The sequence below is a fragment of the Heterodontus francisci genome, chromosome 16, assembly GCF_036365525.1.
Source record: "Heterodontus francisci isolate sHetFra1 chromosome 16, sHetFra1.hap1, whole genome shotgun sequence".
Taxonomy (NCBI): domain Eukaryota; kingdom Metazoa; phylum Chordata; class Chondrichthyes; order Heterodontiformes; family Heterodontidae; genus Heterodontus; species Heterodontus francisci.
The window spans coordinates 90,692,357-90,718,231 of NC_090386.1; the positions used below are offsets into that span (position 1 = coordinate 90,692,357).

At 43.0% G+C, this 25,875-nt stretch overlaps 1 protein-coding gene across 4 annotated transcripts in view; it reads left to right on the forward strand.

Annotated features, from left to right (window-relative positions):
• The first annotated feature begins 624 nt into the window (after window positions 1–624).
• c16h20orf96 (chromosome 16 C20orf96 homolog) overlaps window positions 625–25,875 on the forward strand; it is a 45,352-nt gene continuing 20,101 nt past the window's right edge. For 2 of the 4 annotated variants that reach the window (XM_068048853.1, XM_068048854.1), the window contains exons 1-10: window positions 635–709; window positions 1,062–1,221; window positions 5,758–5,832; window positions 7,236–7,410; window positions 9,042–9,169; window positions 13,895–14,053; window positions 16,409–16,508; window positions 18,928–19,085; window positions 19,362–19,463; window positions 25,246–25,332. In XM_068048853.1, coding sequence (XP_067904954.1) covers window positions 1,195–1,221; window positions 5,758–5,832; window positions 7,236–7,410; window positions 9,042–9,169; window positions 13,895–14,053; window positions 16,409–16,508; window positions 18,928–19,085; window positions 19,362–19,463; window positions 25,246–25,332 — 1,011 coding nt within the window. In that variant the 5' untranslated portion in view covers window positions 635–709; window positions 1,062–1,194. Of the gene's footprint in view, window positions 710–1,061; window positions 1,222–5,757; window positions 5,833–7,235; window positions 7,411–9,041; window positions 9,170–13,894; window positions 14,054–16,408; window positions 16,509–18,927; window positions 19,086–19,361; window positions 19,464–25,245; window positions 25,333–25,875 lie in introns of all 4 variants that reach the window. The other 2 variants (XM_068048855.1, XM_068048856.1) reach the window with 2 other exon arrangements.

Sequence of the window (25,875 nt, forward strand, 5' to 3'; positions counted from 1 at the left end):
TCGTCACTGGTATCAGACCCACCAGCCGTCCATGTCTCCGCTTTAAAGACGTCTGCAAACGCCACATGAAGTTCTGTGACATTGATCACAAGTCGTGGGAGTCAGTTGCCAGTGATCGCCAGAGCTGGCGGGCAGCCATAAAGGCAGGGCTAAAGTGTGGCGAGTCGAAGAGACTTAGCAGTTGGCAGGAAAAAAGACAGAAGCGCAAGGGGAGAGCCAACTCTGTAACTGCCACGACAACCAATTTTATCTGCAGCACCTGTGGAAGAGTCTGTCACTCTAGAATTGGCCTTTATAGCCACTCCAGGCGCTGCTCCACAAACCACTGACCACCTCCAGGCGTTTACCCATTGTCTCTCGAGACAAGGAGGCCAAAGAAGAAGAACTCAGTGCCTCCTTACAAAATAGTGTCTCCTGCGTATATATATATATATATTTGCATTATTGGTCACAATCATTGTGCAATTTAACAGAACAGGAAAGACTTCCTAACCCCCAAGCCACAAGTGACAATAATATATCACTATCCGCAGATAGATACTAGAAATGGGGAATGCGCATGCGAATCCGGTCGGCACCTGGGGCGCTTAGTGCGCATGCGCACAACGATAACCTGGCTACACATGCGCAGTAGCCAGGCGGCGGCAGCTGGAGGTTTGGACTGGTTCGGTGGCGGCGGTGATTGTGGGAGGCCCGGGCCTCGGAGGCGGTGAGTTATTCGAGTTGGGTTCCCGTGCAGTCCAGACCGGGTCGTGTTTGGTGCTTTTGGGGGAAGGGGAACTTGAGGTTTTTATTCGAACTTTTGGTGAAAGATTTAAATTAGTTTTACTGCTAGGCTCAGGCGTGAGCTGGGGTTTCCATAGCAACGAGTAACACCAAGTCTCTTGGGGCAATGATAACATTCAGAAATATAACAACTTATCTGTATACAATATAGATAATATATTTAATACTAAGCAATTCCTCACATTACAATACTGCACTTCAAAAGTACTTCATTGGCTGCAAAGTGGTGAAAGATCTATAATAAATGCAAGTTCTTTCTCCTTACATTTATATAGTGCCTTTCGTGACCTCAGAACGCCCCAAAAGTGCTTTGTGGCCAATGAAGGACAAGTGTTGTCATTGTTCATGTAGAGAAACTGTGGCAGCCAATTTGGCTACAGCAAACTCCCACTAATGGCGAGGAGATAAATGACTGGATCATCCTGGATTGCAAAGGTAACCTCAGATTCTTTACTGCAATTTCTCTTCTTAAACTGCTATTCCCCATCTCCTCCACCCTCACCTCTGACACCAAGTGGGAAGAGCTCATGAGACTAGCTGCCTCTGAAACCTCCCTCCCTCCCCCTAGCCCACTCGGTCAAACATCCTCTAAGATTTCCCCCTGCACTTGCATCTTTCTCTAGTTTCTTTCCTATCTCCCTTCGTGCCCTCTGCAAACTCATCTTGTTCACAAGATCCACCTCTTGCGCTCTCGACCCTATTCCCAGTAAACAATTGACTACCCGACTTTCTTTGCTGTCTCCCATGTTAGCTGATACTGTTAACAGTTCTGTCTGGCTCTGATTGCTTTTTCATATCTACCATCATCGCTCAAAAAAAAAACACTTGAACCTCTCCCTTTGCAAACTACCACCCCATCTCCAACCTCCCTTTCCTTTCCAAAGTCCTTGAGTATGCTGTCGCCTCCCAAAACCATCTTTCCCAGAACTCCATGTTTGAATCCCTCCAATCAAAATCACAAATGACATCATATGATTGTTACAAAGATAAAGTATTCCTCCTTGTCCTTCTCAACCTGTCTGGAGGCTTTGACACAGTTGATCACACTGCTCTCACCTGGTTCCATTCTTATCTACCTAATTGTAGCCAGAGAATCGCCTACAATGGCTTCTCTTTATACTTCCACACTGTTACCTCTGGTGTCCCCCAATGATCTATCCTTGGTCCTCTCCTATTTCTTATCTACATGCTTCCCCTCTGCAACAACATCTGAAAACACAGTCAATTTCCACATGTGTGCTGACAGCACTGAGCTCAACACCTGCACCTGGAGTATTGTATACTGCTTTGGTCTCCTTACCAAAGGAAGGATATACTTGCCATAGAGGGACTGCAATGAAAGTTCACTATACTAATTCCTGGGATAGTGGGATTCACCAAGAGGAGAGATTGAGGAGGCTGGTCCTGTATTTTCTAGAGTTTAGAAGAACATGAGGTGATCGCATTGAAACATACAAAATTGTTACAGGGCTCAACAGGGTTGATGCAGGAAGGATGTTTCCCCTGGCTTGGGGGGGGTCTAGAACCAGGGACACAGTCTCAATAAGGGGTAAGCCATTTAGGACTGAGATGGGAAGGAGGTTCTTCACTCAGAGGGTGGTGAATCTTTAGAATTCTCTACCCCAGAGGGCTCTGGATGCTCGGTCATTGAGTATGTTCAAGACAGAGATCAATAGATTTCTAGATATTAAAGGCATCAAGGGATATGGGGATAATACAGGAAAATGGCGTTGAAGTAGATCAGCCATGATTTAGTCGAATGGTGGAGCAGGCTCGAGGGGCCAAATGGCCTACTCCTGCTCCTATTTCCTATGTTCCACTGTCTCTAAATTGTCGGACTGTTGGTCCAAAGTCCAGTACTAGTTGAGTGGAAATTTTCAGACTGAATATTGGGAAGATCAAAGCCATTGTCTTCATTTGCTGCCAGAAACTCTGTTCCCTAGCCACTGACTCCATCCCTTTCCCTGGCAACTGCCTGAGGCTGAACCAGACTGTTTGCAGCCTTGGTGTCACATTTGACCTCGATGTGATCTTCAAACCACATATTTGCACCATCACTGACTGCCTATTGCCACCCTGCCCGGCTCTTCCTCTGCCTCAGCTAAACTACTGCTGAAACCCTCATTCATGCCTTTTTTACCTCTGGACTTGACTTTTTTTTATTTGTTCATGGGATGTGAGTGTTGCAGGCAAGGCCAGCCTTTTCTTTTTTGCCTATCCCTAATTGCCCTTGAGAAGGTGGTGGTGAACTGCCTTCTTGAACCCCTGCAGTCCATCTGGTGTAAGTACACCCACAGTGCTGTCAGGGAGGGAGTTCCAGGATTTTGACCCAGCGACAGTGAAGGAACAACGATATATTTTCAAATCAGGATGGTGTATGACTTGGAAGGGAACTTGCAGATGGTGTTGTTCCCATGCATCTGCTGCCTTTGTTCTTCTAAGTGGTAGACATTGTGGGTTTGGAAGGTGCTGTCGAAGGAGTCTTGGCGAGTTGCTGCAATGTATCTTGTAAGTGGTACACGTTGCAACCACTGTACGCTGGTGGTGAAGAGAGTGAATGTCTAAGGTGGTGATCAAGCAGGCTGATTTGTTCTGGATAGTGTTGGAGCTGCACACATCCAGGCAAGTGGAGAGTATTCCATCACATTCCTGATCTGTGCCTTGTAAATGCTGGAGAGTCTTTGAGAAGTCAGAAGATGAACAACTTGCCGCAGAATTTCTAGCCTCTGACTTGCAGTTGTAGCCACAGTATTTATATGGCTGGTCCGGTTAAATTTCTGGTCAATGGTGTCCCCCCCAGGATGTTGTTAGTGGGGGATTCAGCGATGGTAATGGCGTTGAGCGTCAAGGGGAGATGGTTAGATTCTCTCTTGTTGGAGATGGTCATTGCCGGGTACTTGTGGGTGCAAATATTACTTGCCATTTATCAGCTCAAGCCTAAATGTTGTCCAGGTCTTGCTGCATATGGGCGTGGACTGCTTCATTATCTGAGGAGTTGTGAATGAAACTGAACATCGTACAGTCATCAGCGAACATCCCCACTTCTGATCTTATGATGGAGGGAAGGTCAGTGATGAAGCAGCTTAAGATGGCTGGGTCTTGGACAGTGCACTGAGGAACTCTTGCAGTGATGTCATGGGGCTGAGATGATTGACCGCTAATGACGACAACCATCTTCTTTTGCACTGGATATGACTCCAACCAGCTGAGTGTTTTCCTTCTGATTCCCATTGACTTCAATTTTGTTGGGGCATCTTGATGCCACGCTTTGTCAAATGCTTGCTTGACGTCAAGGGCAGTCATTCTTAATTCATCTCAGGAATTCAGCTCTTTTGTTCATGTTTGGTCCAAGGCTGTAAAGAGATCAGGACCCGAGTGGCCCTGACGGAGCCAATGCACTCCTGACCAACCTCCCACTTTCTGCCCTCCATAAACTTGAGGTTATCCAAAACTCTGCTGCCCATGTCCTAACTTGCACCAAGTCCTGTCAACCATTAACCCTATCTTCACTGACCTAAATTTGCTCCTAATTAAGCAGCACCTCGATTTTTAAAATTCTTATCCTTGTTTTCAAATCCTTTCGTGGCCTCACCCTTCCCTATCTCGGTAATCTTCTCCAACCTCACAACACCGAGATATCTGCACTCTGCGAATTCTGGCCTCTTGAACATCCCTGATTTTAATTGCTCCACTATATTCAACTGCCAAGGTACAAAGCTCTGTAATTCCCTCCCTAAACCCCTCTTTCCTCCTTTAAACGCTCCTTAAAGCCTACCTTTTTGCCCACACCTTTGGTCATCTGGCCTAATGGGCTGCATTTTGAAATCCTGCCACCGAAATAGATGGCGTACGAAAAACATGGCAGGGTGCACATCGCAGAGCCGCCATGATTCCAAATGCAGCGGCTCGTTAGCATGGCCAGGACGGCCGCACCCCCACCCCAATGATGTGGAGGGGGCGGGTGAGCCGTCCCCGGCAGCAGCGTCCAGTGCCAATGTGCAGGCGTGGCACATTTTTAAATGGCTTACAGCCCTAAATGACCATTTAAATTTTTAAGGAGACAGTGAATGTAAATGTAATAAAAATAAATCAAACAATCTTTCAGTAGCCTCTCCAACCACCATCGCCCCCCCCCCCCCCCCCCGCCAATGGCATTACACATCATTCCTGCCCTTTCCCCCACCCCCGGAATACCTACTGTGAATATATGGCCTTTCCCACCCCCTAAAGTTCAGAACCTTCGTCCTTTACCCCTTCCCATCACCCCCCACCCCCAACCAATCCAAAGAGTTTGACCCTGCTCTACCCCCCTCACCTCTGATGCCAACTCTCGCAATGAGAAAGTTCCTCCTCTTCCCCCCCCCCCCCCGCGCACCCTTACCACAAGAGTCACGCCTCGTTTCCCCAGACGGGGATTCGAAAGCGCAGCATTGCCGGCCGCCAGAATGAAGATCGGTGCAGCAGGTAAGGAGGCGATGGGACCTTCAGTAATTCAGGTCGGTTACTTTATTTAAATATGGAAATCGTGCTCCTGTCGCTGAGTGGGGGGGCCGCCGCCATGAGGCCTCTCTCCGCCTCCATTGAGATTGGGCGGGGCTCTCCTGGCGTCGAGGCCGGTAGCAGGCCTCATCTGTAGCAATCTCCATGCCCACCACCACCCACCCCCCCCAACGTTCGCAGCATCGGGGACCCTTTAAAATCCAGCCCAATATCTCTTTGTGTGGCTCAGTGCCATATTTATTTTGTTACTGCTCCTGTGAAGTATTTTTGGACATTTTACAATGTTAAAGGTGCTATGTAAATACAAGTGGTGCTGGTGGCAGGAGCGGCGATGTAGTCATTGTCCCCAGGTCTTGCTGACTGCCTTACAGATACAAACCTGGTGACAGTGAAGGATTAACTGTCTCTTCCTTGAGTCTATATCTGCGATTATGGTGTATAATAGTTTTATCATTTGCCGTTTATCCACAGGACCTTTGGAATGAGATGGCGACGATGACCGAAACCAATATTGTGAAGTCCTTAGAAAAGGAATTTGATATGATTGTAAGTATCAGGGGCAAGAATGTTGTAATTTGTTGACATATTTTAAATCAAATCCAGTATTTAAAAGAACGTATCACCAAGGCTTTGAAAGACTGGGTATAGCAGTACTCAGCTAGTACTATTATAGAGAAATAGATTGTTGGTTTCAGTTAAGTATCCCAGAAACGGATTCCTATTTTCACCATCCATTTGATAGTTAAAGACATGACGAATGACAGCTCATATATCTCAGGCCTCTCACTGACCACATCTTGTGTGAAGCAGCAGTGCAAGTCGTAATTTTTGCTGAACCATTTGAGTACCTATGTGGCACTGAACGTTCTAAGTACTTGCTCTGATTATTGAAACTGAAATCCAAACTACCCATTCAGAGATCTGAAGAGTACAGTTCCAAATCAAGATCTGAAAGAAGAAAAGACTTGCATTTATGTCGCACCTTTCATGACTACAGGATGTCCCAAAGTGCTCAACAGCCCAATGAAGTACTTTTGAAGGATAGTTACTGTTGTCATGTAGGAAACATGCCAGCCAATTTGCATACAGCAAGCTACCATAAACAGCAATATAATAATGACCAGATAATTTCTTTTTGAGATGTTGGTTGAGGGATAAATATTGGCCAGGACACTGGAGATAACTCCCTGGCTGTTGGAAATAGTGTCATGGGATCTTTTATGCCCGCGTGAGAGGGCAGCTGGGGCCTGAGTTTAACATCTCAACCGATAGACGTCACCTACGACAGTACAACACTCCCTCAATATTGCACTGGAGTGTCAGTTTTGATTTTTGTATTCCAAGTGCTGAAGTTTGGATTTGGCTCTTTGACATACTGAATAGGTTTCATTTGTAAAGCTGCTGTGTACCCATTTGGCATTTGAGCTAGAAATATATTTGCTCTTCTGTCATCAACATAGCAGTTCCCTCTCTCATATTAATTCTCCTCTTTGCTGCTATGGTACTTGTGCAGGCTAGATTGTGCATAAAGGAGCTGCCACTGATGTACAATGCAGAATGTGGTAATGGGTCTATGTAAACTGCTTTTGTTATGCTGTGTATCTATAAATGACATGCTCAATATTTCTCCATGGAGCACTAGTTTTATTGCATAAGTACACTTGCTATAACCCACATGTAGAGGAAATCCTATACTTCACTTTTACAGTCAATTGAACAAACAAACTGAGCCTGAAATTATCAATTCCCATATGAAGGACATTCCCTCCAATAATACAGCACTGTTGTAGCATAGCACTCAACTGCCTGCCTAGCTAATGCAGCCAAGTTCAGGAATAAGGTTTGAACCTTCTCATTCAGATCAGATTAACTCAAACTGATACTAAATCACTTTTAAGTTCATCTATTTAAGCATGTCTGTAACTGCTTGGCTTTCTGCTTTATTTTAGGATTATAGTCAGTGGGAGAGAACAGACAGGCATGGAAGGAGTCGCAGTGCACAGACTTCTTCACTTCCACCTATCAAGTGGTCGCCAGAAGCTTTAGGAAATCACTGGACGATTGTGAAGAAAGACAAGGAAAAAACAGCACATCGTGCTACCCAACAGCAGAACAAGTCAGAAGGTATTTTGAATCCCAAGACTGCCCAGAGACCCAGGGAAACTCTAGTCTCCCTATTCTGACAATTTTGTTTTAACTCTCACACTGATGCTAAAATAAATACAATATTACGGTAATACAGCTATTTGGGTATTATGTATAGTTCTGTTCTAGCAATACTGAACCTGCATCAAAAATTCCACACATTATCTCCTCTTTGGCACACCAAGGGTTCACAACATAATTATGGACAAGATAGACCAATTAACCCATTTAGTTCATCCATCCAGAAAAACCCTGCAGCTTCTGCCCACCCCTCACCATCCCATATCAGCATCTAAGTGCTTCTTAAATGATTCCAATGTTTTTGCCTCCACTTTTCTATCTTGAAATTCTTTCTTTGTATAAAGAAGAACTTCCTGATGTTAGTCTTAAATTTATCTTTTACTATTTGTGTTCTCTTGCCATATTCTTGAAATTTTACAAAAAATAATATTCCAAATTTGCCATTTCTATTCTGTTAAATATTATGAGATTACATCCTTTCATCTTGTTTCCAGTCTGAAAAGCCCAAGTTTTTCCAGTCTACTACTTCCTTAATAATGGATTCCAGCATTTTCCCAATGACATGTTTGACTAACAGGCCTATAGTTACTGCTTTCTGTCTCCCTCCTTTCTCGAAAAGGGGTGTTACATTTGCATTTTTCCAATCTGCTGGGACTTTTGCAGAATCTAGGCAATTTTGATAGATTGCAACCAATGTATCCACTATCTCTGCAACTGCTTCCTTTAAGGCTCCAGGATGCAAACCATCAGGTCCAGGGGACTTGACAGTCTTTAGTCCCATTAGTTTGCCTAGTGCTTTTTCTCTAGCGATAGTGATTATTTGAAGTTCCTCCCTCCTTTTGCCCCATGATTTTCTATTGGGATACTCTTAGTGTTTTCTACCATGAAGATAGATACAAAATATTTGTTCAAAGTCTCTCCCATTTCCTTGTTTAACATTATTAATTCCCCAGTCTCATCCTCTAAAGGACTTTAGCTACTGTCTTCCTTTTTATATATTTTTAGAAGTTCTTCCTGTCTGAAATAAAATGAAAAGCAAGTACCCATATGCAAAGTATTTTATGGAGAAAACAATACACAAAATTGTTTGGCACTTTCATATTTTCCCGGCTATTGTGCTGCCCGATTATTTCACTGATTTGGACTTGCCCCATATCCTAGAAAGGCTCTGTGGCAAACGCAGCGGTTACAGTTTCAGCCATAATAATAACTGTTCATCACCAAACAGTAGTGGGAGATTATTTATGCATTCTGACATCTTGGGGTCAGACAATTACAATTTACCATAATTATTTCACTCGCTTGATGTGTCACTGCCTTATAATAGGTTTCTGGTTACCTGATACCTTGTATGTTAAGTACTTGAACATTTTAAAAAAAAATCTGAGTTGCCCCATGTTCCCAGCTGAATTGCGCTTCAATGCATTTCAGACTTGATATACAATGATACACAAACTTTTGATCATTTAGCCCATTTGTATGAAATTCAACCATTTTAATGGTGATGTTAACCTGTTTATACCTGCAATAAAATAGCAGACTAATGCCAATATCCAGTGGGATAACTTCAAGACCTTGGTCTATTTTAGGTATATTCCGGCTGAGTACAGATCTGTCCAATTCAAACAAATGCAATCATCCCTGGCATAAAAGAATAGTTTTAAGGGAGGATGATCCCTGCTACGTTGAAATGCAAAATAAAATTGCTATCCTTAAGGTAATTATTAATAATGGCATTACTATTGTAGTAGTGTTGTCGTAGTAGGTATATACACTACAAGTGCATGTTGGAGGTGAAAGACAGTCTTGGATACTTTTTGGTTAATATGCACCCACACGTAATGAGGAAGCGTGTCTGCCTTTCACTGGAGCAGCCAGACAGTGGAAAGTGCGCTTTTTCAAGAAAAGGTGTCCCTACAGGACTTTCCTTCCCATTTCATTAATTCTTTGTCTGGACAACTCCAATTAAATCACTCAGTCGTGAGCCTTGATGGTGAATGTTGACAGGATATTATACCATGGAGCACATCACTCAGCCAGTTTTTATCCACGCTCACCATTCACACAATTGCACACCATCTAGGGTCACTGACTAGTGTGCAGGGCTGCAGCACCAACCAATTTTACCTTTCCCTAACTCAGTTCAATGAGGTCAATCAGCATCAAATTACGAAGATCAAACCAAAGACTTTCCTATGTCGTGTGGCTTAATTACTCCATGAATACCCACTGAACAATGGAAGGAATTTCTCTTTTGTAAATTATTTAAAGACAAAACAATATTCCAAACCATTTTCAATATGCACCATTGGTATGCATTCCTATTAGTCTAACTTTTATCTTGTACATTCATTTTACATCAGTACTTCTGTCCATTTGCTCTTATCTACATTCCATGCTGAAGCCTGATGTTCACTATTTCCTAAACCTATTAAACTGTATGAACATCTGGAGACAAGGAAGTTTTATAAATAATGTTTTACCCTAGGGAGAGGGAGGCCTCGGTGGGATGCATCTCCAGCATGTGCAGACAGTGTCAGCATCAAGCTCTCGCAAGTTGAGAGATACCCAAATTAGATATGGGAGAAAGATCCCGTCTGTCATGGAAATAAACCTTAAAGATTTTCCTCTGCTCCGCGTGGGTACAGTGCTTGTATAATGGGTGCAATGTAAAAGAAAATTTGCAAGTCCTTTGCTCCCATTTCGCTCCTGAACAGCACTGCATGCAAACCTCCTCCATGCTTTTTCTGGTGTTTACACCTGCAGGGTTTAAAACCATATAAATTTCACATAGATGAATGTCAAAGATCTTATGAACTTAAACTTTCCCCTAACAACACCTGGTTCAGTTGAGAGGCAAACTGCTCCCACTAAAAGCTGGTGCAACTAATTCCACAGGATCTGTTTCGGCACTGTCTTCAGGGACATGCTGGTGTTGCCAGGAAGGATCTTTATTTTTGACTTTTTGAATTAAAGTACTTTCTGCTTCTGTACATGTCAGAAATCTGTCATCCCTTCACACTTTGGTGCCTATGTTCTATGCTTTTATGTGCTCAGTACTGTGCCACCTGCTGCTTTTGTGATCTGCTTATTTAGAGGGAGACCACAAGTCCCCTTGACAGCTGCTGAAATTGCTCATATAAGCCACAAACACCTGTTTCTCTTGAGTAGGAACTCCCACCTGCCCCTATACCATCTGCCAGACCATGGACTTGCTCCATGCTACCTTGAATAAAAAGACAAAGCCTCTAAACCAATCCAGCACCCTGGTCCTGTTACCACAGCGTTATTCTTCATATCCACACTGATTTTTCCCTGTTCCTCAACCTCCTGTACCAAATTGCTGTCCCCTCCCCAACTCCCCTCCAGGGCAGACTGCAGGGGTATACGTACTCCTGCTTAAAATACTGCCACTGCCTCCAGCTTGATACATTAAAATAAAGCAGGGGAGCAGAGACATCTACATTTTATCTCCCCAGTCAGGAAAAAATAAATTTCAACCTTTAAAATATAGAACTATGACTGATCTATGAATGCTTGTTGAATCATTTAATTTCCATCATTTTGAGCAATCAGCACAGCCATTTCCTATAAAACAGGAAAATATGACTGCTGAGGCAAAGATAGCTCAACAAACTAGTTAGTGATTTGCATTTTCAATCCTACTACTAAAAGTTGCATAACTCTTTGCAAACACCACCTCCTCTTCCAATGGATAGATAATATTCACCAGACTCTATGATGCTGCCTTTAAGATTCCAGGAGTTCCTGGACTTTCTTTTCCCTTTGGCCTGTATCTGAGTAGTGCACCCTGCCATGCACTGGTAATATTATGGATAGAAGGTTTGGACACAGAGGCTGTTTTCCATGCGCAGCACATTTCTGCTATACTGCAGTGACATTGCTCTCGCTCAGCACCTGACTGCTCATTGTAGCGGTTTGATATTTCCATATTGCACACCATTCAACCGTCACTATTCTCTGTGCACTAGTTTTAGTGCACATATACCTAAATTCCTTTCCATTACATTTTAGCTCCATAGTTAACTCTGTTGCTGTTGTATTCAGAGTCTTGAACTCCACAAAATTCTGAAAGATGATAATTTCCTTCCATGTAAATAGTCACCGCACAATAAAATAATTCTCAAAGCACTTTGAGGTATTTCTGAGAAGTGTAATGTGTTATATGAACACAAGCTATTCCTCCTCCTCTCCAGCAGTATTCTAAAATCTGCATGAAACCATTCTGTGCAAATCACTGCTTCCACAGCTTCATTCTGGAGAAGTATACTTTTTGAAAAATCCACAACTCTAGGCTGAGGAAAATTCCCTGTCAAAGCAAACAATTCCACACAGTAAGGAAGGGGGATTTAGAAGGAGCATCACCTCTGCACTGATTTTGTGCACCTCAAAGCATCTGGTTGGTGAAAAGCATTTCCAGAGGTCTGCAAGACCTTGCCTGTCAGTCATCTCGGCTAACAGTGCAGCATGACTTGGGTCATAGACTTGGGTCAATCACAAAGGGTAGGCGCAAAAAAACAAAAATACATCAGGTGTTATCTTGTAGAAGGAACACTCAATTTTTCTCATGCCTTACACGTATAGGTGCCTTGGAATTCATAGTCATTTATGCCATCGAGTCCATGTAGCTCTACGCGGAGCAATCCAATCAGTCCCACTCCCTCGCTCAATTCTCGTAGCCCTGCAAGTTTATTTCCTTCGAGTGCCCATCCAGTTTCCTTTTGAAATCATTGATTTTCTCCGCTTCCACCACCCTCATCATTCCATCCAGGTCATTACCACTCACTGCGTAAAACAGTTCTTCCTCATATTCCCCCTGCATCTCTTGCCCAAAACCTTCCATCTGTGTCCCCTAGTCCTTACCATCAGTTAAAACGAACATACAAATTAGGATTAGGCCCCTCGAGCCTGCTCCGCCATTCAATAAGTTCATGGCTAAACTGATTTCTCTACATTGCCACCTACCCCTGCTAACCTTTCACCCCCTTGCTTATTACGAATCTATCTACCTCTGCCTTAAACATATTCAAAGACTCAATTTCTCTGCTCCCCTCACTCACTCTAACCTGTCTCTCTCTAAACTTGCTGCACTACATTCTCTCAGGTCCAACCCTAACATTATCAAACCTGCTGACAAGAGTGGTGCTGTTGTCTGGTGAACCAACCTCTATCTAGCAGAGGATAAACAGCAACTCTCCGACAATTCATCCTTGCTCCCCCAGACCATTTTCCCACCACTGAACATTAAGCCATTGTCTCAAGGGCTGTCACCGACCTCATCTTGTCTGGAGATCTTCCCTCCATGGCCTCCAACATCCTGGACTTCAGCACCAAACAGCCCGCTTCTATCTTCTTCCCAAGATCCACAAACTGGACTGTCATGGTAGAACCATTGCTTCAGCTGGTTCTTGCCCCGCAGAACTGATTTCTTCCTATCTCTATTTTTATCCCCTTGTTCAGCCTCTTCCCACCTACATCTGTGACTCTTCCGATGCCCTCTGTCACCTCGACAGTTTCCAATTTCCTGTCCCTAACGGTCTCCTTTTACCTCAGACATCCAATCACTCCATTCTCTACCAGGACAGTCTTGGGTCTCTCCGCTTCTTCCTTGATCAGATGGGAACAGTTATCTGAGCCTGTCATAGTCTTGTACACCTCTATCAAATATCCCCTCAATCTCCTTTGCTCCAGTGAGAACAACCCCAGCTTTTCCAACCTGACCGTGTAACTATAATCCCCCTTCCCTGGAGCCATTCTGGTAAATCTCCTCTGCACCCTCTCAAAGACCTTCACATCCTTCCTAAAGTGTGGTGATCAGAACTGGATGCAATGCACTAGTTGTGGCCTAACTGGAGCTTTATAAAAATTCATCATAATTTCCTTGCTTTTGTACTCTACACCTCTATTTATGAAGCCCAAGATCTCAAATGCTTTGCTAACCACTCTCTCAGTATGTTCTGCCATCTTCAAAGATTGATGCACATGCACCTTCAGGTCCCTCTGTTCCTGCACATTGTTCAGAACTGCACCATTAAGTCTATATTGTCTCACCCTATCCCTTCTGTCCAAATGCATCATCTCACACTTGCCTGTATTGAATTCCATCTGCCTCTTGTCTGCCCATTCTGCTGGCCTATCTGTGTCCTGTTGCAGGCAGTCCATATCATCCTCACTGTTTGCCACTCCTCCAAGTTTGGTATCATCAGCAAATTGTGTAATTCTACTCTTTTCCAAGATCCAAATCATTTATATATAGCAAAAAAAAAAGTGAAAGTCTGTGTTATGGACATAAGGGGGGGATCTAGGTTTATAGAAGTCCAATAAGCCCCACTGCAGCTTATCCTTTTTTAAGATTTCAACTCTTTACCCGAGCTTCCAGTTGTAGTTTGAAAGTCTTATGGTTAATCATACTGCTTCATAGTACCTAATAACAGCAAAGAAGAAGCAAATGGATGAGTGCAAGGAATATAGCAAGACCCTGCTCGATATGAACATGAAGCTCTCAAAGGAAATGAAAGAGATGGATGAAGTCGCCATGAAAGAGTCCAGAAACCTCTTGGTTCAGTATAGCAAGTCTGGGGTACGTGACTGACTATGTAAAGTGAGTGCGTTTCTAAGCTTTAAGTCTATAAACCTAGAAATTCTCAAGTACGATTCAAAGTGGATTCCTCACACTTGTCCCAACTCCCTCTGCCATAGTTTTTCCCCGTCACTTTTAGTCTGTCTATTTTCCTTTGTAACTTATTGCTGCCATATACAGAGAACAGTGTTGAATGTGTGAAAGTGGAAGCCAAGTCAACCCAAAGCATTCTGTTGCATCTCATTGTTGAAGAATGAAATTGGCAAAGGCTGGTTGCTTACTACCGTCTAATTGGGAGTGTGGGATTCCGGTCAGCAGACTGGTGAGAGCATAGGAACAGAAATAGGTCATGGAAATGACTGGAAAACATGAGCACTTAAGAATCGTAGCACATGCAATTTTAAAGAGCTGGAGTTGTCTCAGGGAAAAATTAGAGAGCCAGCTCTTTCTAATAGGCCTGAAGGTATTTCTGTGGAAACTAGTGTGCAAAATTGATGGATTACAGACAAATGGTAAGTGGTGTGGGTGGCTTCCACTTTTCTCCTCCCAAATGACCGCAGATAGTGTTTTTTGTTAAAAATGGCGTGTTAGTCCCTGAGTGTTTTTAGGGTTAAATAAACAGAAAAACGACAGATTTCCTCATAGGTTTAAACAAAAATTACTGTTTTTAAACAATTCCTGAAATGGTCGCAACCTTACCCACATGTGCATTCACATACATGCACACACAAGAATAGATAGATGGAGAGAAAAGATAGAATGCAATTAAAGTCAAATTACTGCAGAAGAGTCCGTTGCTTAAAACCTTCAGTGTTTCTTTTGGGAGAAAACGTTATAATGGGGTTGCAGGCCTGAATGCTCCTTGTCTTGGAGTTGAAATGTTGTAGTTTTCTGTGGTTAAAACTCAGCCCAAAGTTGGTGGTATGAATCCTGGTTTGCTTTCTGTTGGAGAAATTTTCTGAGCTTTGCTAATTATTACATAACTTTGTAGAAGCAGAAAAGCAGGACACAGCTTGTAGCTAATCTAACCACAATCAATGGTCATAAATTGTAGACAGAGCAGCTAACCACAATCAGACATTACGGCCAGATATGGTGTCTGGAGTGGGCATTGAATTAAGGAAGTAGCTTGTTATTGTTGAAACTGATGTTTCGCTGACCTCGGACCCTGCATGGTGCACCGTTACGTAGGCAGTCTTGTGGGTGCTTATCTAGTTGTGAAACTGTTAGCTCTGCCTTTTTTATACTATATAAGTCCACGGCGATCTGTAGCTCTTTGGGAGTAGCGCTGGACCACATTTAGGTAAGGTGTGCTCCCCCATGATATCATGCAATAAAGGGTTTGATTCTCAACGTCTGAGTCCGGAGAATTTGTTCAACAATTGGGCACAATCTGGATTTTCTCCAACACTTTCACAGATGGGTAGTTTCAAAGTCACCTTGCAATTTCTCTGCTGCAGCGGTTGTTCAAGTTGTTATTCAGCTGGGTTCTTCTGCTTAGCTGGAGCATATCTCTCAGCCTCTGGCTGGAACTGATTTTTTGTGGTCTTTGGTTGATCTGCCCTCTCTTTACCTTTTTAAAACTCATCACTTATGAGTCTCTTGTCAGGTTACAAAGGGCCCTCTTCCCTGGTGTGACCAGACAGTATTCCAAAATATGGAAACCATTGCTATTGATGGCGTCTGGATGGGGACCATTTTCTACAATGGTGCTGCTTCACACCTATTCATCTTGGTTTGGGCTGTTGAGTTAGTCTGTCTACAAAATATTTGTTAATCCCATTCCTGTAGATAGGAGTCATTAACATGAAATGGGCTTTCATTTTCCATGCATTTTCCCCAAAGCTACTTCAGACATAGTTAATGAGTTTTGTCTTTGCAGATAAGCTTACTTATTGACAGTACGGGGGGGGGGGGGGTCACCTGACCTCTCTCCCATCTTGTCTGTAGCCTAAATATGTCCATTTTCTTGTAGCTCAGATCAAACAATTGACTTTTGTTTCATAATTCATTTTATTTTTCATCACTGCTCCTTCCATGAGCATGATAGATGTGAAAATAATATCCTGATAACCATTTAATTAAACAGCTAGCACCTGAGTAAAGGTAGCATCAGCACACAAGACTCCTAAGCCAGGAGAATCAGCTGACTTGCAGAAGAATGCAGCCCCAGTGTTACGTTTTGTGCACCACCCTTTCAACAGGTTGCAGAATGAGAGATATGATTGTTTGTATCAGCATATCTTACAGTAAGAAACTGAGTGGACCAGAGTAGAAATGAGTGTGGATAAATTGGATTTGTTCTCTCAATTCTGGCATCACTCTATCAATTTCCTCCCTCATTTTGTATGTAAGAAAGGAATTTCTGGTGTACATGAATGGAAGCGACAGGAGATTGAAGCAGCAAAAAACGATCTCAACGACACTGAAGAAAAAGTGGGGCAAAGGTCTGGAGGTCAGTGAAGAACGATTTGTGTATTGTGAATGTGTTTCTTTTGTAAAAATGTGCAGTGAAATTTACTTCATTTCCCCTGTGATAGGGAAGGGAAAACCAGCCATGGTTATTGTTCCTAATTGCTAACCAGTGCTTCTTGAAAACCAGGGCGGATTTACTAGGTTCTTGGTCATAAGTGAGTTTTGGTCACCTACCTTGGAGGAAACTGACTTGGAAGATTGGCCAAGCCCAACGGCATGTTGAAACTGAGTCATAATAATATTAACTTCGAGTGCCTCAGCAGCACATCACTTAAAATCTGTGTGTGTTCAGCACTTAGTAATTGTCACGTTTCAAAAGTTTTGCTTATTTGGTCTAAAAAGGATTTTGTGTTAATTTCTATTTTAATGGCGCTATGAAGTCCAATTCGACTTCCAAGGAGTTGACCCTCAGGAATACCCAAGTTATTCAGGATATGGGTTGTCACTAACTGCAGAGTCAGACACAGTTTACAAAATTGTGTTTCTCCCAAAGCAGATATTGGGGACCACCCATTGCCTCCTAGAAATACTGTCACCTCTCATGTTGAAGTGGCTTCTGTTCATTGAGTGCAGCCGGAAAATTGGGCAGTGCAGCTGTCATGACCGTCGCACCAATAGCAAAACTGGTAGTTTTTATTGGCAGCCAACTAAATCAGTCTGACATACATGGGTGCTTGAGGAGGGGCAAAGGTTAAGCCTTTGTCTCTTCTCTTTCTGAGTGTGCAGGGGTGAAAAAGGCCAGTAAGTTTGAGTCTGGAATAGTCAGCGAAGCAGAAGGGTCTTGCCTTCTCTGCAGCCATAGGAAAGGATGAGAGGCACTAGGATGAGGCATGAGCTATGTGGCCTATAATAGGAACAGTTAGTGCCAGCTAGTTCCAGAGTTTGCTCACCAGTAACATATCCTGCTAACTGGGTACTTTGTTATTTGTATGTTAGGAGGAACAAGTTAAAATGAATCGAATTTAACCGAAAGCTGTATTTTGTTCAGACCCACACTGCATGGAAATGAAACCAATTTGTTATTATTGGCCTCATCTCACTAGAGGATTTATTGGTCTGCTATTCAAAAGATAGGCAAAATGCACTTGAGCGCACAATCAAGATCATGTTATTCCGAGCGCACATGGAGCGCTGTCCTTCTGTTGAGTTCTGTGCTATCATATAACAGGATAGTTGGCAGTAAAGCTATACTCCCAATAGGAGAACCAGAGGTCTGCTCACAGTCGTAATCGCTGAACCTGAAAAAATATCCAGTGCAGAAATTTGTAGCCATGATCTTTCCAGAGTAGTTTCACTGATATAGTCGTTATTTCAACCAATGGAAATTAATTATTGCCTGACTGAGTTGGTTATGATTTCCCCTCTAAGGCTGGAATGTGGATCTCGCTGGCACAAAGCGTAGTTGAGGTGAATAGCATAGATGCATTTAAGGGAAGCTAGATAAACATATCAGGGAAAAAGGAATATGTTGATAGTGTCATGGAAGTGATTTTTTTCTCTGTTTAAAAACTAAGGTGGATCTGTGTGCCTTTAAGATTGAGAGAAGTTTTAATATTCTCTGGGACAGTGTGTGAGAGCTGCAAGCCTGTTTCCGAGGCAACAGCAAGAGAGAGAGGTCACATGCCGTATTGTATCAGTTTGACTGTATGCACAGACAGGCTAGAACTGGTTTGATCTGGAGACCAGCAAAGCATGCTCTCATTGAAGGAAGGATTGTCTCTCTCAGCAGAAAATCTACATCGTCCTACTGGCTGTGTTTCACCGAAAGAGGAAAAGACTCCTGGAAAGGAATTTTTGTATTATTGGAGGTAGCAAATTCCTTTTTACTTCCAGTCTCTGAGAGGTCTCTGCCTCAGGAGTGGCGTTCTGTTACCTTCTGTGTTTCTGGGAGTTCAGGAAACTCAGAAAAGTTTCTATTGTTAAACTGCTAATTCAAAATCCAAATACACCTGTTGCTGTACACCTTGTTGAAAGATTTGTGCGACGCCTGCTGCAGCAGAAGTGCTGTGAAAGCCTATCCATTACAGACACTTCATCAAACTCGCCTGGAGACTTCGAGTGGCATCTAACTATTCGACTCTGGGATACCTCAGCGCTCTGGGAAAATAACACCAGGACTAACAACCTAGTTATTTCATTCCTAAGGAACAGCTCTAATTTAAGACATAATTTTTAAAACCAGTTAACTGTTGGATTTTGAATGTGTATATGTGTGAGCATAGGGTGAGATGAAGTAGGATAGGAGGAGGCTCATTTGGAGCATAGCATCAGCATAGGCCAGTTGAGCCAACTGGCTTGTTACCATGCTGTACATTCTATGTAATAAAGATGCTAAACTATGTAATAAAATGCAGTACATTTTCTCAAGACAATCTATCATAATATTTTTATTTCCGAAGTGTTGCATCGTCAACTGGAGGAAGTTAACACCAGGATTCGGAATGCGCAGGGAGAACTGAGCATGCTGAAGGACTTCAGAGACAAAGAGTATCCTATATATGCTTTGAGAATTGCAGAGCTGCAGAGAGAAATTGGGAATCTCCCACAAATACACCAGGTAGGAGGAGCTGTATATGTCATTGCCAAGCCTCTGTTGTGAAACGATTCATGCTCCTTTTACATTGCAGCTGTAACCGATGGTAGCCCAAGCTTCAGGACAGCACTGTAATGCAAGGTGAGAAAAAGGGTCATCATTCCATTGCATTTCTATGGGTATCGTACGTAACAAGAGTTTGGTGCAATCTGAGCATGGATTTGCATGGAAAGTTCCAGAAGCAGTCAAATTATCAATCGTGTAATTATTATAAATTTATCTTCCTTTGATATCCAACAGGCTGAGCTGGATGATGTCAAGCAGCTTACGCTTGTAGAAAAGAAGAAATTGGAAGGGGCATTGATGGAGAAGGAACAAGAAATATTACAAAAGATCGCTGAGGTTAGTGACTGATGGTGGTGAAGATTAGTGGAAATCTGGAACTCATTTTGGAGGGTGGGGCTGTGAGATTTTTGTTGGGTAAGGGTTATTCAGGTTTATGGAAACCGGGTACAGAACAGCCATGACCTAATTGAATTGAGGCAGAGGCTCGAGGGGCTAAATGGCCTTCCCCTGATCCTATATTCTTATTTGAAGAATCCATTCTTCCTTACTCCCACAAGTTTGCTAACTTTCTGAAGAATAACTTACAGTTTACCAGAAGAAATTTCAGCAACGTGGAGAAAAAGAGATCAGGCAGTCACTTTTTCCCCTCTTTGCTGGTGGAATTGTTAATATACACGTCACTCCTGTGCTCGCTGATCTACATTGGCTACCAGTTAAGCCTCGATTTTAAAATGTTCAGCCCTGTTTTTAAATCTCTCCATGCCCTTGCCCCTCCCTATCTCTAATCTCCTCCAGAGCTACAACCCTCCAAGATATCTGTGCTCCTCTAACTCTGGCCTCTTGAGCATCCCCAATTTTAAACACTTCACAATTGGTGGCAGTGCCTTCAGCTGCTTAGGTCGTAATCTCTTCCTCCCTAAGCATCTCTATCTCTCTTTCCTCCTTTAAGACACTCCTTAAGACCTACCTGTCTGACCAATCCTTTGGTCATCTGCCCTAATATCTCTTTATGTGGCTCAGTGTCAAGTTGTGTTTGATAATGCTCCTGTGAAACGTCTTGGAATGTTTTGTTAAACTTCAGAAAGCTGGTTATGGAAGGATAATGCTGGAGCCTATATTTACTCAGTTTCACATTTATTGTGCAGAGTAAAAGGACTAATCCTCCACCAGTCTCAGTGAGTGTCTGCTTATAAGTGCTCAACTAAGACCTTCACCTACATATAATCAACCCATTGATACACAATTAACAGATTGACATGCTTGACTATATTAAAGGCAGTGTTGTTTAGTTTCAGTAATCAGGCAAGCTCTTGGCATTGGAATCATCCTTTTGAAGGCAGGAAGATGTGGTGCTGCACAATGTAAAGCCAAACACAACAATATTTGACTAGGAAAACAAAAAGTACATTTTAGCGAAGGACCTTGTCCAGAATAAACAGTGAAAATTTGGCAAGTAGACAACCTAGAACCGCAGCAGGGTAATATTTAAGCAGAAGCGGGGAAAAGAGTATAAATCAAATATGATCCAGTAAGCAAAAAAAGGGAATGTAACAAAAGAACTGAGTTTAATGAATGAGTAGGGAGACTATTTTCAACATGTGCAGGAGACTCCAGCCCTACAAGCCTTTGAGATCTCTTCGCTCCTCTAATTCTGACCTCCTGCACATCCCTGATTTTAACTGCTCCACCATTGGTGGCTGTGCTTTCGACTGTCGTGGCCCTAAGCTTTGGAATTCCCTTTCTAAACCTCTCTTCCTTCTTGCCTCTCTCCTCCTTTAAGATGCTCCTAAAAACCTAACTCTTTGACCAATCCTTTTGTCATCTTTCCTGATTTCTGCTACTATGGCTCAATGTCAAATGCGTTTTTGATATTGCTCTTTTTTTATTCATTCTTGGGATGTGAGCTGGCAAGGCCAACATATATTGCCCTTGACACTGAATGGCTTACTAGGCCATTTCAGAGGGCAGTTCAGAGTTAACCACATTGCTGTGGGTCTGGAATCATGTGTAGGCCAGACCGGGTAGGGATGGTAGATTTCCTGCCCTGAAGGGCATTAGTGAACCAGATGGGTCTTTACGACAATCAGTAATTTCATGATCATTATTATTGAGACTAGCATTTTATTCCAGATTTATGTATTAATTGAATTTGAATTCCCCCAGCTGCTGTGGTGGGATTTGAACTCATGTCTCCGGAGTCTCTGGATTATTAGTCCGATAACATTACCATTATGCTACTGTCCCCTTTGTTAACCATCTTGGGACATTTTGCTACTTTAAATGCATTATATAAATGGAAGTGGTGGTTGTTGGTGTTGAAACATAAAAAGATTTATGTCCTTACTGGACAGATAATACAAGCGAAAGACAGGACAATTCTAAAGAATATGGGAAAAATACAAAAGTAGGGAATAGAAGGCAAGGGAATAAGTAACCAAGAGGTAATTTGCAAAAGAACCAGACGAGACTTGAGATTTATTTTTAACACAGCGAGTTATGATCTGGAATGCATTGCCTGATACGGTAAGGGAAGCAAATTTAATCATAACTTTAAAAAGGGAATTCAATAAATACACGAAAAGGAAAAATTTGCAGCGCAATGAAGCAAGAGCAGGAGGAATGGGACTAATTGGATAGCACTTTCAAAGAGCTAGCTTGTGCCAAATGGCTTCCTTTACTATATTTTCAGCAGTTGTAGAAGGGAGTAACGATGCTGTAATTGAGCAACCTTCTGTTGACAGGGTTATTTTTAAAAGGTCCAGAATTGTTCATCTACCACTGGATGCCACTGAAGCTTCCTATGTACCGTATCGCCAAATTTACCAAAGAGGCTGAAGAGCAACATTTTCTTCATCTTGATTTTTTTTATTTCCACTGTTGGGGACCTGATATTTTTGAAGCAGAGGAAGATGCAGGGCTTCGAGGAGAGAGCGGGGCAGTGAGATTAGTTTTCCGTTGCTGTAGCAAAGAGTTAGGATCAAGACAATGGAATAGATTTTTGCCTTCACTGCCTGGACAGTAGTCTTATTAAGTATTGTTTGCCCTTTATAGAATCTGCCCAATTTTAGTTCCATTGGCCTGATAATGGACAGGCAATCTGTTCCAGTGAATTACTGCTCAGGTGGTGCAGACAATATATTACCCCAGCAGGTTGAATGGCCTCCATCTGTCTTGTAAACTTAGGAATGTAGGAATTGCTAGATGAAGGAAAGACCAAGATCCATCGAGTTCGCCTTCTACCACCCTGGGAGCCACATGATGATAATAATGGAGTTGTTCACTAATCATAGGAGTCAATCTCTATTAGTTAATCTACAACAGAACCAAAGAAAAGGTGAGGACATCCCTCAGTGGTGGAGAACTTTTGGCACCATAGCTCCAAAGTCACCTGTTCTTTCTAAGCATGCTACACTCACCACATGTCATCTCAAATTACTCATATACTGTGTCCCAGAATGTTATTTCCTGATGGTTCTATGAAACTTAAATGTGATAGGACTCCTTGTTTCAAACTTCTTGACATCACAATGATGCCAATTATAAAAACAATCTTTAGAAAAGTCAAAGCAAAATACTGCGGAAGTTGGAAATTTGAAATACAAACAGCAAGTGCTGGAAATACTCAGCAGGTCTGGCAGCATCAGTGGAGAGAGAAACAGAGTTAACGTTTCAGGTCTGTGACCTTTCATCTGAACTGGCAAAGATTAGAAATGTAATAGGTTTTAGGCAAGTAAAGCAGGGGTGGGGGGGGGAAAAGAGAACAAAAGGGAAGGTGTGTGATAGGCAGAGAGCCAGAGAGATTAACTGACAAGTAGGTCATGGGGCAAAGGGAGTGTGTTAATGGTGTGTGAAAGACAAAGCATTAGAGCAGGGAGAATGTTAATGACAGAATAATGAACAGCCCTAGCCAAGAGCACAAACATGAAACACCCAGTTTAAGGCAGGTACGTGGTAAAAAAAAAAGATAATTTATTGAACTCAATGTTTAGTCCAGAAGATTGTAGCGTGCCTAATCAGTAAATGAGGTGCTGTTCCTTGAGCTTGCGATGATGTTCACTGGAACACTGCAGCAGGCCAAGGACAGACATGTGGACATGAGAGTAGGGGTGTGTGTTGAAATGGCAAGCAACCAGAAGCTCAGGTCATGCTTGCAGAATGAGCAGAGGTGTTCCACAAAGCAGTCACACAATTTGCATTTGCTCTCCCCAGTGTAGAACAGCGAATACAGTACACTAAATTGAAAGAAGTAGAAGTAAATCGCTGATTCACCTGAAAGGAGTGTTTGGGGCTTTGGATGGTGAGGAGAGCGGAGGTAAAAGGGCAGGTATTATACCTCCTGCAATTGCATGGGAAGGTGTCGGGGTAATGGAGGAGTAGACCAGGGTGTCGTGAAGGGAACGATCGCTATGGAATGCTGACGGGAGGGGGAGATGCATTTGGTGGTGACATCACGCTGGAGGTGGCAGAAATAGCGAAAGATGATCCTTTAGATAAGTAGGCTGGAGGGGTGGAAGATGAGGACAAGGGGAACCCTATTGTGGTTCTGGGAGGGAAGGGGTGAGGGCAGAGGTGCGGGTTCAACACGGTTGAGGACCCTGTCAACTACAGTGGAGGGGGAATCCTCGGTTGAGGAAAATGGAAGACATATCAGAACCGCATCATGTAAAAGGTTGCATCATAAGAAGAGGTGCGTCGGGGTCAGAGAAATTGGAAGCATGACCCCAAGCTTCCAGTTGCTTGCCATTTCAACACCACCACCCCCACCCCTCCCCCACACTCATACCCACATGTCTGCCCTTGACCTGCTGTAGTGTTCCCTAAACATCAACACAAGCTCGAAGAGCAGCATCTCGTTTTCCGATTTAGGCATACTACAGCTTCCGGACTGAACTTTTGAGTTCAATAACTTCAGAGCGTGACTGGGCCTATTTTTTAATCATTATTTTGTTTTGTTTTATCATTTTTTACCATGTGCCTGCCTTAAACTGGGTTTTTCATGTTTGTGCATTTGGCTAGGGCTGTTCATTATTCTGTCATTAACACTGTCTGCATTAATGCTTTGTCTTTCACCACACCATTATCACATTTTCTTTGCCTTTGTCCCATGACTTCCTTTTCAGTTAATCTGTCAGGCCCTCTGTGCTATCAGACACCTTCCCTTTTGTTCTCTTTTCCCCCCACCCCAGCTTTACTTGCTTAAAACCTATTACATTTCTAACCTTTGCCAGTTCTGATGAAAGGTCACAGAGCTGAAAAGTTAACTCTGCTTCTCTCTCGACAGATGCTGCCAGACCTGCTGAGTATTTCCAGCACTTTCTGTTTTTACTTTCGAAAAGTCACTTGTGTAAAGGACTGTTGTCTGTGGAACTTTCCTGCTGGGACTTGCTGCACATTTGACACTTATAAAGTACAGAAAATAAGTGTCATCAATGCCCCAGCTCTCGTACAGCAAGATCTCCTCAATCGTTATTGCATGCTAGAACATAATCGGAACTTAGCACTTGAAAGCAGAACAATTGCTGTCGCACAACACTGTTCATTTTTTAAAAATTATTCATTATTGGGATGTAGGTGCCATTACTAAGGCTGGCATTTATTGCCCGTTCCTTGTTGCCCTGAGAAGGTTATATAGTTGTTTTGATGACAACTTGCATTTATGTACCGGCACCCCAAGGCTCGTCACAGGAGCGTTATCAAACAAAATTTGACACTGCATGACATAAAACTGAGTGGCTTGCTAGGCCACTACAGAGGGCAGTTAAGAATTAACCATGTTGGTGTTGGGTTGGAGTCACGTTTCAGCCAGACTGGGTAAGGATGGCAGGTTTTCTTCCCTAACAGATATTAGTGAGCCAGTTTGGTTTTTACAATCCCATAGCATCGCCCTTATTTTCACTGATACCAGCTTTTTATTTCCAAATGACTTTGTTACACTGAATTCAAATTCTCAAACTGCCCTGGTGGGATTTGAACTCCCATCCTTTGGGTTATTAGTCAAGACCCCTCCAGGTAACATAACACTTACACTACCATACCCTCCCAACTTCAGCCACCATGCAGATTTATTGCGCTTTTGAGCACTGATTTTTTTTTAACGGTTATTGTTTTATGCTGGCAGGAACAATTCCGTTCCATTCCTCCAGGATTGCAGGAGCTAATGTTCCACAACACGGTGATGAAGAAGGAAATAGAAGTTCACAAAGAGGTCAGTAATGAGAATTGTGATACTTGAATAATCTCCAACCTGTCTAAATACAAACGCACAGCATTGATTCCGACTTCCATGCATTGTGTGGATTTATCCATCGACTCTTCTTTGAACAGAGTGGTGCCACCTCACGTGATTGGTAATGCAGTCCTAGGGCCACAGTCGAGGCTGTGCTGTGCTAGGGCCACAGTGCATCGGGCATTGTCTTCACTGGCAGTTCTGCTGAAAACCATCTTTGCACCATAGTGCAAGGTCCACAGCACATGATGCCCTGCGAGGGGCCAAGGACTGATGCAGTGGTGCGTAATTCAGCAGATGCCTCCTGCTGTTGTTTGAAATGTCCCCGTTGCTGTAAATGTTTGAGGCTATGACACTATCGTCTACACGGGCGTCTCTGTTGCTAAGGTGGTTTGCCAATCTAGACGCAGATGTTTGCAGTGACTAGGATGTCAACTTTAACGTAACCTGCCCATTGGGAAACTGACGAGATAGGATGCAACACGGTTTTACAGTCCACCCAGTTTTACTGCCTGTTGAAGA